The following is a 17,388-nucleotide window of genomic DNA, read 5'->3' as shown; positions in this document are numbered from 1 at the left end:
GTTCCCGTCAGGGTTTGAGAAGGTTGATGTGGTACTGCTGTCTCTTCTTTCGCCGGTCAGGCTGATGGATCTCATATGTAACCGGGCCCACCTTTCGAACCACCTCATACGGCCCTTGCCACCAAGCCAGGATCTTTGATTCGCCGGAGGGAAGGAAGAGTAAGACCCGATCTCCTGGTTGAAAGTCGCGTGTCTGTGCGTCCCGGTTGTAGGTCTGGGCCTGCATTTCTTGAGTGGCTTTCAAGTTCTCTCGCGCCAGGGCTGCAGCCTGTTTAAGACGTTCCTGGAGCTGGAGAACATATTTAAAGAGGCCCTGGATGGGTGATGGGGTTTGCTTCCACGTTTCCCTCATCAGATCCAATAGGCCCCAGGGCCGGCAGCCATACAGCAGTTCAAACGGCGAGAACTTGGTCGACGACTGGGGGACCTCCTGTACCGCCAAGAGCAAGGGTGGAAGTAGCTGGTCCCATCGGCGGAGGTCCTCCTGGGGGAACTTCCGCAGCATGTCCTTCAGGGTCTGGTTGAACCTTTCGACCAGCCCATCGGTCTGGGGATGATAGACCAACGTCCGCAGTTGCTTGATCCCCAGGAGTCCACAAACCTGCTGTAACAGCCGCGAGGTAAAATTGGTCCCCTGGTCCGTGAGGATCTTCCGGGGCAGGCCGATGCGGGCAAATACTTTCACCAGCTCCCCTGCGATGGTGTGGGCTGTGATGTTCCGGAGGGGGATTGCCTCAGGGAACCGGGTAGCATAGTCCAGCATCACTAAGATGTACTGAAATCCCACAGTGCTCTTGGGGAGGGGCCCCACCATGTCCATGGCCATGTGCTCGAAGGGAGTCTCAATTAATGGCATGGGGACCAGGGGCGCCTTGGGAGTTCGTGCCGGGGCGGCCAACTGGCAGTCTGGGCAGGAGTTGTAATAGTTCTTTACCTCCTGGTGTATCCGCAGCCAGAAGAAACGCCTCAGTATCTGGGATAAAGTCTTTTCGTGACCCAGGTGTCTGGCTGCCGGGACGTCATGGGCCAGCTTCATAACCGCCCGCTGATGACACTGGGGCACGAGGAGTTGGGTCTGGGACTCCCCCGTGTGGAGGTCCCGCTCAACCCGATACAGGCGGTCCTGCCACAGCTCAAAGTGTGGCCACTGTGCCACCCGATGTGGATCGAGGACGGTCCCTTCAACAGCGGCCAGCTGTTTGTACGCCCACTTAAGTGTGGGGTCAGCCTTTTGATCTCGGCAAAAGTCCTTGGGGGCCAACGGATCCTCCAACTCCCCCAGGGAAGCGTCCTCCGGTTCTCCCGCCGTGTTGGTGGGGTCGAGGACTTCCCTCTCATCTTCCTCGGTCTCGGGGGCTTCCCCCTCATCTTTCTCGGTCCTGGGGGCTTCCCCTTCCAAGGCTGGCCTGACCCGTGGGCTGCCCCCAGTGTGGCGGCGTAAGACTGCCGGGAACTCGGGCCAGTCCCGCCCAAGGATCACTGGGTATGCCAGTCGCAGAGCGAGTCCCACTACCAGCGGTCAGGTGACTCCATCAATGGTCAGTTGTGCCCAGGTACTAGGGTAAGGTGGTATGTCCCCATGGATACACTGCAACTGGATTTTCCCCGGGCGGGCGTCAGCTGGGGGACCTAGGTGTTGGTGGACCAGCGTCTGCCCACAGCCCGAATCGAGGAGGGCCACCGTCAGGTACCCCTCAATAGCCACGGGCACGGTGATCTTGGCTGCTTGTGAACAGCGGGCATGAGCTTCCCCCGAGCAGACTGGCCAGAAGTGCACTCCAGTCTCGGGCAGTCCTGCTGCAGATGGCCATACTCCCCACAGGAGAAACAGGGCCCGAGGTCTGCCCGTCTCGTCGGTGGCCGGGTCGTGAGGGTGTCTCCCAGAGGGCTCCGGTGGCCCCCACGCGCCGCCAAAGCCGGGGCCCAAGCGGGTCGCCCAGGTGCCATCGCAGTCCAGGTCCGTCCCTCCGTCCCTCGGGAGAAAACTTGCAAGTCAGTCCGGGCGGGCACCCCCTTCCTTTCTGGGCTAGGGTGCTCCGGCCCCGGTGGAGTGGCTCGACCAGCCAGGCCCACTGGCGGTTTGGCTGCGAGGAAGTCCTCCATCAATGTGACAGTGGTGGCCAGTGTTGCAGGCTTATGGCAGAGGACCCAGGCCCTTCCTCGCGGCGGAAGGACATAGGTGAACTGTTCCAGTACCATCTGCTCCATTAGCTCCTCCTACGTTCGGCGTTCGGGCTGCAACCACCACTTGCAAGTTTCTCGGAGCTCCTGGGCCACCATCCGAGTCGGGCCCCGGGGGGGTAGGCCAGGTTTCTAAACCGCTGTTGGAAAGTCTCTGGACTCACCTCCAGGGCGTCCAGAATTGTGGCCTTTACCTGGCTGTAGTCCTGGCCTGCCTCCGCAGACAGGCCTTGATAGACGGTTTGAGCAGTCCCTGTCAAATACGGGGCCAGGACGGAAGCCCATTGGTCCGGGGCCCACCCCGCAATGACGGCCGCCCGCTTGAACGTGACAAGAAAGGCTTCGGGGTCGTCGCCGGGGCCCATCTTCGTCAGCCGGATCGGGGGGGTGGGCCTTGGGGCCCCAGCCGTGCCTCCCGGCTGGGGTTCCCTAGGCCGGGCCAGCGCCGCCACGAGCTGCTGGATACATTGCCGCTGGAAATCCTGGTGCTGGGTGACCAGGTCCTGAACCAGCTGGTGCTGTTGGCTTCCTAGCTGCTCAACGAGCTGCTGTTCCTGTTGCTGCCACGACTGGGCTGCCTGCTGTCGCTCCTAGTTCTCCGTCACAAGAGCGAAGAGTTGTGACAGATCCATCTCTCGGGAGGGAAGTCTCTCTCCCCCAGCCCCCTTTTCACTGGTGTCGAGAGCCCCCGCCCACATCCTGGGCGGAACTCCTTAGAGAAGGCACCATGTGTAAGGGTCTGGTGTGGGGGCTTGGCCCTCTCGGGCACGGCTGGAAGCCAGTCTGCCTCGCTACACGAGTTGGGTGAGCTGTCGCCTTAGCCTGGTGAAGCAGGAAACAGTCAGGAGCTCAGGCCCTCAGGCCGGGGTGGAGCAAACAAACAGTCTATTAGCCCAGGCCCTTGGACAGGGCGGGGCAACAAGCAGTTCACGGCTCAGGCCCTTCTCAGGCCAGCAAGAGGGGGAGTCTGCCACCCCTGGAAGGGTGGCAGGGGGGACGCAGACCCTCCCACTGCACTGCGTCCCAGCCTGGGGCCCTAACAGCGGCAGACAGTCTGCTGCTGTGTCAGTGGGGATCCTGACCGCAACACACTGACATTGGTTCAGGGTCTCCTGGAGCCAGACTAGGGTTGGCTACCCCCAGGCCACTTCCAATCTGCCCCCCTGTTGGTACCTGTGTATCACCCGCATCTTCCGCAGTGTCCCACACCATGGGCTCCTCCGGATACTGAGCGCTGGGTAAGCGGGGCTGGTCCTTGGGATCCTGGGTGCTGGGACGTTCAGGTGGCTTCTCGGGGCACCAGGCGAGGGGTAGGCCCGGCCGGTCCTCCTCAGGGTAGCGAGCATGGGGCAAGCTCGGCCAGTGCTCCTCAGGGTAGTGAGCACGGGGTTGGCTCGGTTAATCTTCCTCAGGGTAGTGAGCACGGGGCAGGCTCGGCCTGTCTTCCTCAGGGTAGTGAGCACGGGCAAGCTCGGCCAGTGCTCCTCAGGGTAGCAAGCACGGGGCAGGCTCGGCTCGGCGGGGGCTACGGCACCAATGTCTGTCCTCTCCAGCGGCCAACTAGTGGTGGGGCCGGGCCTTTATACTTCCTGTCCCGCCCCATGACTTCCGGGGGGCTGGAACGGGCGACGGTGGCTCTGCCCACTTCGGTGTTTGTTCTGGCTCGGCCCTCTCGGGTGCAGCTGGGAGCCAGGCCGCCTCACTGCAGTCCCCCTTGCTCTGCCCAGCTGCTCCTCGCTCCTGGCTCCAGACTTTTCCAGCTCCTGCTCCACTCTTCCTCAGCTCCAGCTCCAGCCGCAGCCTGCCTCAGCACTGATGCTGCTGCTCTGCCTCCAGCCCCCCGCCCCCTCTCCCAGGGCTGCTTTTCTGGCCCCTCTGCCTCCGGTTGCTGCACACACACAGCTCTCCTCCTAGCACAGGTCTGCTCTCTGGGCTGCTTCTGTGTCTCTGCTCCCAGCACTGACCTGCTCCCTAGGCTACTTCTCTGGTTGTTCTCTGGCTGGCACAACTCTGCTCCCCAGCTCAGCTCAGACCCAGCCCTGCTCTCTCCTTAGCTTGGCCCCACTCTGTCTGACCCAGGCAATTCCAGCTCACACGGAGGATGGGACACTCCTGGCTTTATGAATCACTCATTGGCCTGCCCACCCTGTCAATCAGGCTGACCTGGAGCATTTGCCTCTCCCCATTGCCCCCGGGGACTGTCAGTCTCAGGGTCCTCATTTCCCATCAGCCCTTCCCCTTTCTTTTGGCACTGGAAGCCAGCCAACCAAAAAACCCTCACTGAGTTTTAGTAAGGGACCAACATTTCCAATCTGCCCCGTGGGGTCCAGGGAACAGCTCTGTCTGTCCCCTCGAGCCAGAACTAATCAGCACAGCATTCTTCTTAGAGTGCCCATGATTGGTCATCCTCCTGGTTCCTTCTCCTGGCAACAATAGCTCTTTCAGTTCACTAATGATGTTCATCCCTAGAATGCCTGGGACTCCTTCTCCCCTATGGCTCCCTTCAGAGGCTTTGTCTTTCAGGATGAAGTTGCATTTTGCTGGCAGTGTCTGGCCCATGTTGTCTATGTCTGCTTTGAGGCATCCCACAACTGGGATTGCCAGTCCATTAACTGCTGTTAGATGTACAAACCATGTGCTGTGCATGGTCAGTTCCTTCCTGGTCCACCAGGCCTGGACAGTGCTACCAGAACTCAACCAGTAAACCAGTGGGCTGGACCCTATGGATAGGATCCTGTTTGTGATGCCAATTATGTAAGCCGGGGAACGGTCCTGCTGTGTGGCAGAGTCCTTTTAACCCCAACAAGGATGGCCCAAGATACCTGGGAGACTCCAGCCCCCTGAGGTCCGACTGGCCGAGTCCCAGAGCAGCAGGAACAGGAATTTGCCCGACAACTGAGCTCCACCCTGTTCTGGACTGTGTGCCTTGTGCTCTCTGCTACCCATTCATGCTGCCTCCCACCCCCGATTCATTTTTCTGGCATCCTGACCCAGCTTGATGCCTGGCATTTGACTGGTGGTTCTGATCTCCAGACCCCTGCCTCTGACCAGTGATATCCTGACCCAGCTGACTCTTGAGTCCTGTCTCATGTTTGCATACTCTGACTACTGGGTAGGCAAGCTCCTTGAGACGATCCAATGAGCGACGGGGGGAGGGGATAAAGGACCGAGTGATGGAGGTGGGGCCTTTTTTGGGGGAAGAGATGGAAAAGGGGCCAGGGACTTGAGGGAAAAGGTGAGGTAGGCGTTTGAGGAGAAGAGACAGAGCAAGGGAAGGTCTTGGGAAGAGGTGGGTCAGGGGTGGGGCCTCGGGGATTCAGTTATGAGCAATTATAAAGGTGGAAACTCTTTTACCCTTTTTAAATATTTGCACAACATTGGCTTTTTTCCAGTCTTCTAGAACTTCCTCAGTGTTCCAAAACTTACTGAAAATCAACAACAGTGAGCTCCTCAGTCAGCTCTTCTCAAACTCTTGGATGCAAATTCTCTGGACCTGTGTTAAAAATGTCTAAGTTTAGTAGCTGCTGTGTGACATTTCACTGAAATGCTAGTGGAAAGGAAAGAGTGTTGTCACCATAGAATGAGATTACATCATCTATTTTCCCCCCAAATACAGAACAGAAATGTTTACTAAACACTTCTGCCTTCTTTAATCATCCATAATGGAAATAAAAAAAAGTCTACCTTTGCTATATAATAAGGACCAATTAGGGTAACCAGATAGCAACTGTGAAAAACTGTGGGGAGTAATAGGCGCCTATATAAGAAAAAGTGCCCAAAACCGGGACCGTCCCTATAAAAACGGGACATCTGGTCACCTAGGACCAATACTGTTGTCAGGATTCTTTTTGTTCCTATGCATAACTAAATCCTTGCATGTCTATGTCTATGATTTGCTTGTCTCTGTCTAGGATTATGAGCACAGAATAAATTGTGGGCAACTAAAGAACGTGTCTTCTGGGGGGTTGGGGAAGAAGACAGCCTATGAACTGGAGTAGAATTTGTGTCTTTTTATATTGTAACAAAAACATATGTTTGTATTTTATTAGTATTTTAGAACTGCAGCTACATGGGTAAATAAGTATTGGCTGCTCTTAATGAAAATGAATCAGACAACAGCCTGACAACAGAGACTAAAGCCCAGGTTATAACAGAGCAAGACTTAACCATTAACGTTCCAGGTACAAACGTGTGAGTGCAGGGGTGTCACTCCTGAGTGACACCAACATAACAGACAGTAGATTCAGGCCAGTAGCTAGAGGCCAGGTGTGCCTCCCTGCCAAAAGTTTCCTCTTATTTGTTTAATTAAGAAACTCTCCTACTATTGGCTGCAGTTATGGGTAGTTAATAAGAAACCCTGGAGATTGGGAAAGGTCACTGGCTAGGCCGTATAAGGCTCCTACTCTTTTAGTTCCATTTCTGCAGCCACACCGGTCAGAGCAAACACCCAGCATTACATAACTGAACAACCCAGTGCGGCCAGGCCAAGGCATCCCCCTGGCAGCAACGGAACCAGCACAATGTCCAAACTAGTGGAGTGTGTCCCCAACTTTTCCGAGGGCAATAACAAAGAGGTAAGGGGCTGGGTTCTCTCTGTGCCGTGTGACTCGCTTTGTGGAGATAAACTGTGTGCAAGGGCCTTGTTTGCTTTTCAGCTGCCCTGGGTGCTGCTTTGTGTCGATTGCCTCTGGGCCAAAGCGATGGCATTTGGGCCGGAGTTAATGCTTGTAGCTTGTCCTCAGGTGACAGCTCCTCTGACACATAACAGCAGCAGCAGCTTACAGTGTGGCCCCCAGGATGCATGGCCCAATGACCTCAGCTCCCCTAGCGCCTCTCAAATGCTCCCACGGGAATCTGGGGTGAGACTCCCTGATGTCCAGAGGCGTGGAGCAGGCCCTGCGGTGCACATGTCACAGCCATTCGTTCCAGATCACCTCTGATGCCCCAAAGGGGAGACTCGCGGCTGTGGCTTGGGTCCCACATCGTTTGAGCTGGGGCTGAGCGAGTATGCCATCCCATACTCCCTCTCCTAGTTTTCCCAGTGCCATGGGAAGATGCTGAGGAGACCATCTAGCTCCAGGGGCTTTGGCATGGAGCAGCCTTGCTCTGGTTTTCCACTGGGGGCAGGCTTGTGTGCTTGCCATGCCCTGCCCATACTCCATTGTTGCTGTGGGGGAGGGATAGCTCAGTGGTTTGAGCATTGGCCTGCTAAACCCAGGGTTGTGAGTTCAATCCTTGAGGGAACCATTTAGGGAACTAGGGTAAAAATCTGTCTGGGGCTTGGTCCTGCCCTGAATAGGGGGGTTGGACTAGGTGGCCTTCTGAGGTCCCTTCCAACCTTAATCTTTTATGAGATGTTTCCTTTGCCTGGTCAGAGCTGGCAAGGCCCAACAGCAGCTGGAATCCCCACTCCCTCCTGCTGCCCTCTGGTCCCAGCCCTGTGCTGCCTCCTCCCCAAAGCTCCCAGCATTAGTTACAGGTGGGACCGGGAGCACTGGCACTTCCCATTATAAGACCCTGATTCAGTGGCTTATAAATTTGCCAAACTTTAACCATTTGGGCTGAAATTTTCCATGTTGTCCTCAGCCTGATCTTCAGTTTGACTTTACATTTCACCCCAAACAGTTCAGTCGTTTCTGAGAAAATAGTCAGGGAAAAATACATCGGTTTGCCCGTGTTAAAAAGTTCTGACCGCCTTTCTTATGAGGAGCTCCAGAGAACCTGTGTGGAGTGGAGACTGGAACTGGCAAGGGGAGGAGAATTGGACTGGGATGAGGAGCCAGGTGTGGAGAAGAGGCAGGACTGGGACAAGGACAGGTTTCAGAGGATGGGGAAGAAGGTTCTGTGACCTCTAGAGAACATGTCCCTCTCCCCCCCCACCCTCCTGAGCCTGGGATCTCTGAGTTTCACCCGTCCTCTGCTGCCAGCAAAAATCTGTGAAACCCACTGGCAGAGTGGGTGTCTCTCCCCCCTAGTGCTCCCCTGGGCTCCGAAAGAGGCAGGAGTCTGGTGGAAAAATAGCATGTGATCATGTCACTGAAGGCGGTGCAATCCCATGTGTGACCAGGGGGCTCTGTTAATGGTCCACAGGCAACTTTGTTTCTGGCATTTCCAAACTTTTGAGTGTTTGACTTTGCAGCATTAGCATTTTTCACATAGCTTCTGTAGATAACTCTGATGTGTATTTGGATGTATATAAAGGGGGCATCAGGCCAGTGCGCTAGGTGCCCCCACCATAAAGTTCAAAACCAGAAATAAAACTGTCAGCGGAAGACAATACGTCTGTTCTTCAAGTGCTTGCTCATATCGATTCCAATTAGGTGTGCGCGCACTGCATGCACGTTCATCGGAAGATTTTTACCCTAGTAACACTCAGTGGGTCGGCTGGGCGCCCCCTGGAGTGGCACCGCTATGGTGCCAGATATATACCCCTGCTGGCCCATCGCCCCTTCAGTTCCTTCAGTGACGAACTGGGAAAGTTCTTAATGTTTTCTCTGAATACTGTGTTTGTGCCTCAGTGTCCCCATGGCAATTCTTAAGTATCTGGCAGAGCAAAGGGCCAGTGCACCTAAATGCCTGACACTCTGTCTCCTAGCAACTGATGGCCTGGGCCCCTCCTCTGCAAAGGTGCCAGCTGAAGGTGTTGGAGACAAAGGGATCAGGTGACCTCCTGGCCCAGGAAAGGAGCTGAGCAGAGAGGAGGGGCTGGGAGGGGTTGTTAGTCTGGAGCTGGCTGGGGTCAAGGGTGGAGGGCAGACCTGGGGGTCTGGCTCACTGCCCCCCAGAATGGACCCCGCCGAGGGGTCCGGTTCGCTGTATCTACAAGCTCTGTTTTAGACCCTGTTCCTGTCATCGAATAAACCTCTGTGTTACTGGCTGGCTGAGAGTCACGTCTGACTGCAAAGTGGGGGTGCAGAACCCGGTGGCTTCCCCAGGACCCCGCTGGGGTGGACTCACTGTGGGAAGCGCACGGAGGGGCAGAGGATGCTGAATGCTCCAAGGAGAGACCCAGGAGGTGAAGCTGTGTGAGCTTCTTGCCCTGAACAAGTCTGCTCCAAGGGAGAGGAGGCTCCCCAAAGTCCTGACTGGCTTGGTGGGGAGCAGTTCCAGAGCATCACCCGGTGACTCCGTGACAACTGGTGGCAGCGGCGGGACGTACTGCACCCCGTGAATGGCACTGCTTGCAGTAAGTGACTGGGGAGCAGTAAAACAAAGGAGGGATAATAAGGACCAGGCGTGCTGAAGGCTCAGAGTGGGACGGTTACAGGGGGCGGCTAACCTCTGGGAGTGTGTGACCAGCGAGAAGGACTGTTGGAGTAACGGGGTCCCCCTGAGGACTGCAGCGAGCAGTCTCAGGGGCGGAGGAGCTTGCCGCTCGACCCTGGGAGAGAGAAGGATTTTGCAGTAGCAGGGTTCCCCTGGGGATTGCAGGAGCAGTCCCAGCGGCGGAGGAGTCTGCAGCTCGACCCTGGCAAAGAGGTGGTGATCACGAGAAGGGCTGGCACACCTGGGGTTCTTCCTGGAAACCATGGGGGAGCCAAGAGCACACAGGCTTGTAAGTCCAGAGCCACTTGGGAACGATGAAGTGATGGCCTATCACCATCTCCTTGAGAAGGACATTGTGATCCTGTGCACAAAGAGAGGGTTACGCATGGGGAAATTCACCAAGGCACAGTTAATCGTGCAGTTGAAGGAGAAGCACCACTCTGAGGAGCAGATTCCTGGCCCAGATGGGGCTACAAGAGGATCTGAGAGCAGCTGGAGCATCAGCCAGGCATCCCCGGGCGTCTGGTCCCCAATCAGACGAGGGTCTTCACGATTGGATTCCCCATCAGGAGATTGGAGACGGATGGGATGGGAGCAGAGCCCGAGAGAGCGAGAGGACTGTGAGAGAAAGCAAGAGCCCGAGGAAAAGCTGCATGAGAAGCAGCAGCAGCGTGGACTGGTGATGGTGGAGCAGAGAGACATAGGGGGCTGCCCAGGGGTCAGTGGGGAAACACGCCTGCAGGGGCGAGACCCTGGGATAGAGAGAACTGTGGTGATGCAGCCCCAGATGCTGAGGGACTGTGGAACCTGGGTGAAGTTCCCTGGGGTGAAGCCCCTCACCCTGCCTATGGCCCAGATCCCTGTACAGACCCAGAAGGGGTCGGGCTGGCTGGTAGTTGAGGTTCTCCAGGATATCGGCTGGGAGGCCCTGTTGGGGGGTGACTGTCTCCCCATGGGACAGGATCCAGGCCCCGCTCCTGCAACGGCCGAGGGTTTAAATTCAAATCCAGGGAACGAATTGGCTAGGATTAAAATGGTCAGTGAAAATGCAAATAACCTGGCTGGCAGGGGGGAGGGGCTGCTGGGCTCAGTATACCTGCCTACCTATAACCAGCCCCCTGGGGCTGAGTGGGAGGGAGAGATGCTCCCCGCCCCCCTGCACACCGGAGAGGAGGCTCACGCTGGCTCTGATGCTGTGACCAGAGCAGAGAGCTCGCTGCCTGCCCCCACTGGGACAGCAAGGGCAGCGCTGAGCACGGGGGGAGCTGAGACCCCAGCTGATTGGGGGGACACCCGGGCAGGGCAGGTCAGCTGCCAAACAGGTTTGCCTGGTCCAGACATGCTGCTGGGAAGTAATTACACAGCAGGGAGGGAGCTACCAGGGACAGGGCTCAGGGGGGCTGTGACCCCAGGCCCAGCCAGCGATAGGGAGCAGGTCCCACTCCCTGCCCCAGCTGCTGAATCCCAGACCGAGCTGCAGAGGAATCCCTCCTTGGAGAAGCTGAGGGAACTTGCTGGCCACAGCACTGCAAACCTCCTTGGGGAAGGCTGCAGGGACAGAGTCCTGCAGGAGAAGGGATTCCTGTACTGGGAATGGGCTCCCCAAGGGGAAGTAGAACTGGGGGGAATCGGGAGGCAGCTGGTGGTGCCCCAAGAATCCACAGGGTTCTTCCCGTTCGAGCTGCTGGATGGGAGGAGAGTGAGGGGACCCCTGGACCTGAAGAGGGAGGATTGGATGGAGAAGGGGGAAGACCCCCGGGGGGATCTCTTCCCTAAGGTGGGAGCCAATCTCCCCATCAGGTGTTCCCCATTCAGAGTCATTGGGAAAGCAACCCAGATCCTGGAGAGAGAGGTCAGGAACATGCTGGTTTTAGATGGGATCCAGCCGTTTTACAGCCCATGGGCCTCACCTATGGGGCTGATCCCCAAGGGAGACAGGAAGATCTGGTTTTATGGGGGCTATCAGAAGCTTAAAGCCATCACAGTGTCCGATGCCCACCCCATGCCTAGGCCTGGGGAGATTCTAGACAAGCGGAGGGAGATGGAGAACTTGGCCCTGGCAGACACTGATAACATGTGCATCTTTAGCCAGACCTGGGAGGAACAGGTGTCCCAGGTGAAGAGGGGGCTGGCTGCCTCAAGGAGGTGGGACTGACGGTAAAAGCTGGAAAGTGCAAGGTGCAAGGGGAGACGGCAGAGGTGTTGTGTCTGGGCCACAAAGTGGGAAGCGGCTGCCCACGCCCAGAGCTGGCAAAGGCCAAGATGGGGGCTCTTAACCAAGGGAGCCCGAATCACAGACCAGAGTGCTGGAAAAAGACCCAATCCCAGCTTGAAGCCCAGGGGTACTGGGGTGGCAAAGGGTGTGGGCTGCATAAACCTTCCCACATGCGGCCTGCAAGTGCCGTCAAGCACACCCGACCTAAGGGAGGGCGTAAGACTGGACTGTCCTGGTGTAACTCACACCAAGAGATGGGAGAGATGCTGGGGCATCCATGGGAACCTTGGTGGGTTCGAACTTCCCCAGGTCACTGGCTGAAGTGACCTCGCTCAGTTCGGTCTCGAAGGGGGGAGAGATGTGACGAACTGGGAAAGTTCTTAATGTTTTCTCTGAATACTGTATTGGTGCCTCAGTGTCCCCATGGCAATTCTTAAGTATCTGGCAGAGCAAAGGGCCAGTGCACCTAAATGCCTGACACTCTGTCTCCTAGCAACTGATGGCCTGGGCCCCTCCTCTGCAAAGGTGCCAGCTGAAGGTGTTGGAGACAAAGGGATCAGGTGACCTCCTGGCCCAGGAAAGGAGCTGAGCAGAGAGGAGGGGCTGGGAGGGGTTGTTAGTCTGGAGCTGGCTGGGGTCAAGGGTGGAGGGCAGACCTGGGGGTCTGGCTCACTGCCCCCCAGAATGGACCCAGCCGAGGGGTCCGGTTCGCTGTATCTACAAGCTCTGTTTTAGATCCTGTTCCTGTCATCAAATAAACCTCTGCGTTACTGGCTGGCTAAGAGTCACGTCTGACTGCAAAGTGGGGGTGCAGAACCCGGTGGCTTCCCCAGGACCCCGCTGGGATGGACTCGCTGTGGAAAGCACATGGAGGGGCAGAGGATGCTAAATGCTCCAAGGAGAAACCCAGGAGGTGAAGCTGTGTGAGCTTCTTGCCCTGAACAAGTCTGCTCCAAGGGAGAGGAGGCTCCCCAAAGTCCTGACTGGCTTGGTGGGGAGCAGTTCCAGAGCATCGCCCGGTGACTCCGTGACACCTTCTTACCGCCCGTGATGGACATTGGAACTGTGGAGTGCAGCGTAGCTGATCTCCACCTCCTTAGCTTTCCTCGTGTTTTCTCTATAGATAGTTGTAGATAGTTTACTAGTTTTACAGTTAGTTATTAGTATTTTGTATATAGATAGTGTATATAGTTGGGAGGGATCGGGGATTATCCCCCGTCCTCCACTTCGGTACCGGGGCCCATGCCCAGGTCACTGGGTTTCAAACTGTGCTTGGCGTGTCTCAAGCTGATGCCAACAGGGGATCCCCACGACTCCTCCCTGAAGTGCCTCGGGGAATCCCACCTACCTGATAAGTGCCGCATTTGCAAGGCTTTCAAGCCTAGGACGAAGAAGAAGTGGGACTTTCGATTGAAACAGCACATCCTCCTCTGGCCCTCCACCAATAGACCTGAGGGCTCACCAAGATCTTCTGCGTAGGGTGGTGCAGAATATGAACTTGCAGGTGGAGGAGGTCCCAGAGATAGAGGACCTGGTGGTGGACATTTTGTCGGCAGATCCACCTACCAGAGTTACCCTGCCCTTTATCCGCACCATCCAAGCAAATGCGAATATGATCTGGCAGTCCCCAGCATCTATTCTTCCCACTGCCAGAGGAGTGGAGAGGAAATACATGGTACCATCCAAGGGCTATGAGTATCTGTATGTACATCCTCACCCTTGCTCCTTGGTGGTACAGTTGGTTAATGAGAGGGATCGTCATGGCCAGCAAGCCCCTGCCCCCAAGTCCAAGGAGGCCAGGCGCCTAGACTTGTTTGGTTGTAAGAGCTATTCAGTGGGGGGTCTCCAGCTCAGGGTAGCTAATCAACAAGCTCTCCTAAGCCGGTACAATTACAACATGTGGACCTCCATGGGGAAGTTTAAAGAACTCGTTCCCCAAGAGTCCCGTCAGGAGTTTGTGGCCCTTCTAGAAGAGAGAAAAAAGGTGGCAAGAACCTCCCTTCAGGCATCCTTGGATGCAGCGGACTCTGCAGCCAGAACTCTGGCCTTGGGAGTGGCGATGCGACGCATCTCCTGGCTCCAGGTGTCCAACCTTCCACCTGAACTGCAGCAGACAATTCAAGACTTGCCTTTTGAAGGCCAGGGGTTATTCTTGACCAAAACTGATCCTAGGCTTCAAAGTCTAAAAGACAACCGAGTAATTATGCGCTCGCTGGGGATGCACACCCCAGTAACTCAGCGCAGACCCTTCTGCCCCCAGCCACAGCGCACTTACCTCAACCCTTAGCCATGGCAGGACTTCACTAGAAGGCATGGCTGGAGTAACCGCAGGAGGCAATCTGGTCCCCAAGGGGATCAGAATCAGGGCCCACCTAAGCTAAACCACCAGCGGGGCCCAAGCAAAAGTTTTGAAGGTGCGTTCGAGGATGGAGCACCAGCCTCTTTCCCGGATCCTTCTCCTCCCTTCCGCAGCCATCTCTCCTATTTCCTCCCTGCGTGGTCCCACCTGACCTCAGATCGTTGGGTCCTGTGCACGGTGAAATTGGGATATCATCTTCAGTTTGTTTCGCCCCCTCTCCCCTCCCACTCTCTCTCCCTGTCCCTCTTCAGGGACCCCTCTCACGAGCAATTCCTCTTACAGGAGGTTCAGATGCTCCTGACTATCGGAGCTATAGAAGAGGTCTCGAAGGACCTGAGGAGCAAGGGGTTTTATTCCCGCTACCTCCTAATTCTCAAGGCAAAGGGAGGTCTAAGGCCCTGTAGTGAGGCGGTGTGGCTTCCCTCCATGCCGGAGGAGGAAGAGCCCAGCCGAAGGCCAGAGTGGGCAGAGCTAGGGAGCTCTGAGCCCGCCCCTCAAAGGGTCAGACGGCGACCTGGAACTATAAAGGCTGGCCCTCAGAGCTCAGTAAGGGCCCAGCCGCCGGAGAGGGCAGACGTTCTGTAGGGGAGCCTGAGACTGGGAAACTCCTGTGGCCCAAGGCAGCCACCCAGACTGGCCAGAGCTCCCCCAGGTGCGCTACCCGGAGGAGCTGCCGGAGCTACCCTGTGCCCGCTATCCAGAGGAGTGGCCGGACCTGCCAACCAACCCCAGCCACGATGAACCCATGCTCCTGGATCCTGCAGAAGCCAACACCAGGACCCAGGTAGGGTCCGAGGGGGAGCATGGAAGTGGCCTGGGGGCAGCCGACCCCAGTCTGGCGGCAGCACTGCCAGAACCTATGTCAGTGTGTTGCGGCCAGGATCCCCACTGACTATGCAGCGGATAGTCAGCCACTGCTAGGGCCCCGGGCTGGGACGCTGTGGAGTGGGAGGGCCTGCGTCCTCCTGCCACCCAACTCCTGGGTGGCAGACTCCCCCTCTCCCTGGCCTGAGGAGGTCGAAGCCTATTATTACTGCTCAGCCCTCCCTGAGGGCCTAAGCACCCTGACTCAGTGTTTGTTGCCCCACTCTGACCTAGGGCTGGGCTTAAACTGTGATTGCTGTTCAGCTCTGCCTGAGGGCCTGAGCACCCTGACTCAGTGGCTGTTGCCTGCCCTGACCTAGGCCTGGGCCCCGTGGCTGTTGTTATGGCTCAGCCCTGCTGGAGGGCCTGAGCCTCCTGACTCAGTGGTTGTTGCCCCGCCGGAGCCGGGCCCATACTAACCACATTTCAGCCGACTCCTGCAAGGGCTACCGAGGGAGACCCTGGGCCTGACTAATCCCCCCGGATCCATCGGGGTGTAGTGAGCCAGTGTGGCTCCCCTCTGCCCTGGAGAGGGTCAAGCCCCAGAGAACTCTTGTACAGGCCCATTCTAGACCTGCGGGGACTCAACAAATTCATGGTAAAGTTGAAGTTCTGCATGGTATCCCTGGGAACCATCATCCCTTCCTTGGAGCTGGGAGACTGGTACACCGCCCTCTATATGAAGGACGCGTATTTCCACATAGCAATTTACCCACCGCACAGACAATACCTTCGCTTTGTGGTCAACCAGCAGCATTTTCAATTTGCGGTCTTTCCATTTGGCCTCTCTACGGCCCCAAGGAGTTTTACAAAATTTATGGCCGTCGTCGTGGTCTCACTCCACCGTCGTCGCATACAAGTCTTCCCATACCTCGACGATTGGCTCATTCGGGGCACCTTGGATACGCAGGTGCGCCATCATGTGCATTTCGTCAGAGATCTGTTCAGACAACTCGGTCTTATGATCGACATCGAGAAGTCCACTTTGGTACTCACACAGAGAACAGACTTCATTGGAGCGATCCTGGACTCCAGTCTCGCCAGGGCTTGCCTACCACAGCCCCACTTTCAGGCAATTGTAGCGATAATTCAAGGCCTCCACAACTTTCCAACGTCGTCAGCTTGCACATGTCTTGGTCTCCTAGGCCACATGGCCACCTGCACTTTCGTGACTAGACATGCCAGACTATGCCTTCATCCACTTCAGACCTGGCTCTCCTCAGTGTACCGCCCGGGCCGCGACAGCCTGGACACAATTCTCACTGTTCCCAAGGACATCTTAACTTCCTTAACTTGGTGGCTGAATCTCTCCCTGGTCTGCCCAGGGATGCCATTCCATGCACCACAACCTTCGATGAGCCTGACAACAGATGCATCATCTCTAGGTTGGGGTGCCCACCTTGTGGGACTCCGCACACAAGGCCTCTGGTTAGCACAAGAAGTGACCCTGCACATCAATGTGAGGGAGCTGGGGGTGGTTCATCTGGCGTGTCAAGTGTTTTGAGACCATCTCCAAGGCCATTGTGTTACAGTGTTCACAGACAACACAAGGGCCATGTTTTACATAAACAAGCAAGGCGGAATGCCCTCCTTCCTCCTTTGTCAGGAAGCAATTCACTTCTGGGAGTTTTGTATAGCCCATTCGATCGATCTGGTGGCGTGCTTTCTCCCAGGAGTTCAGAATTACCTGGCGGATCACCTCAGCAGGTCCTTCCTAGCTCACGAGTGGTCAATTCGTCCAGATGTCATCCATTCTGTCTTCCAGAAGTGGGGATTTCCCCACATAGACCTCTTCGCCTCTCGTGAAATTCGGAAGTGCCACGTGTTCTGCTCCTTCCAGGGACGCTCCCCGGGCTCCCTCTCGGACGCATTCCTGATGACGTGGAAAGACCATTTGCTCTATGCCTTTCCACCATTCCTGATGGTCCACAAGGTCCTACTCCAGCTCTGCAGAGACAAGGGCCACTTAATCCTGATTGCCCCGGTGTGGCCGAGACAGCACTGGTACACAACATTACTTGACCTGTCAGTGACCGACCCAATTCTCCTACCACTCTGGCCAGATCTCATAACTCAAGAACACGGCAGACTACACCACCCAGACCTGCAGTCCCTCCATCTCACAGCATGGATGCTGCATGGCTAAATTAATCCGAGCTGCGTTGCTCCGCTTCGGTTCAACAGGTGCTCCTGGGTAGCAGGAAGCCTTCCACTAGGTCGACATAACTGGCCACGTGGAAGTGTTTCTCCTGCTGGTGCGCATAAAACGATACTGCCCCCATGCAGGTACCAGTCCCTACTATCCTGGAATATCTCTGGTCCTTGAAACAGCATGGCTTAGCGATCTCGTCCATTAAGGTACACCTGGCAACCATCTCAGCTTTCCATCCAGGAGAGAGCGGCCATTCAGTCTTTGCTAACCCTATGGTTACTAGATTCCTTAAGGGCCTGGAGCGCTTGTACCCACAGATTCAACGCCTGTCCCCAATGTGGGACCTCAATC

The 17,388-nt window shown here is 56.4% G+C and overlaps 2 protein-coding genes across 3 annotated transcripts in view; both read left to right on the top strand.

Moving 5' to 3' along the window:
• LOC127030286 (lanosterol synthase-like) overlaps nt 1-17,388 on the top strand; it is a 223,411-nt gene that overhangs the window by 68,491 nt on the left and 137,532 nt on the right. The gene's annotated exons all lie outside the window — the stretch shown is intronic.
• The window catches only part of FTCD (formimidoyltransferase cyclodeaminase), a 77,276-nt gene continuing 66,534 nt past the window's right edge, over nt 6,647-17,388 (top strand). For both annotated transcript variants that reach the window (XM_050916538.1, XM_050916537.1), the window contains exon 1: nt 6,647-6,755. In XM_050916538.1, the coding sequence (XP_050772495.1) occupies nt 6,702-6,755 (54 nt within the window). In that variant the 5' untranslated portion in view covers nt 6,647-6,701. The remainder of the gene's footprint in view (nt 6,756-17,388) is intronic.

Source organism: Gopherus flavomarginatus, chromosome 10 (assembly GCF_025201925.1).
Source record: "Gopherus flavomarginatus isolate rGopFla2 chromosome 10, rGopFla2.mat.asm, whole genome shotgun sequence".
Lineage (NCBI taxonomy): Eukaryota > Metazoa > Chordata > Testudines > Testudinidae > Gopherus > Gopherus flavomarginatus.
This window is presented reverse-complemented; position numbering and strand designations above follow the sequence as displayed.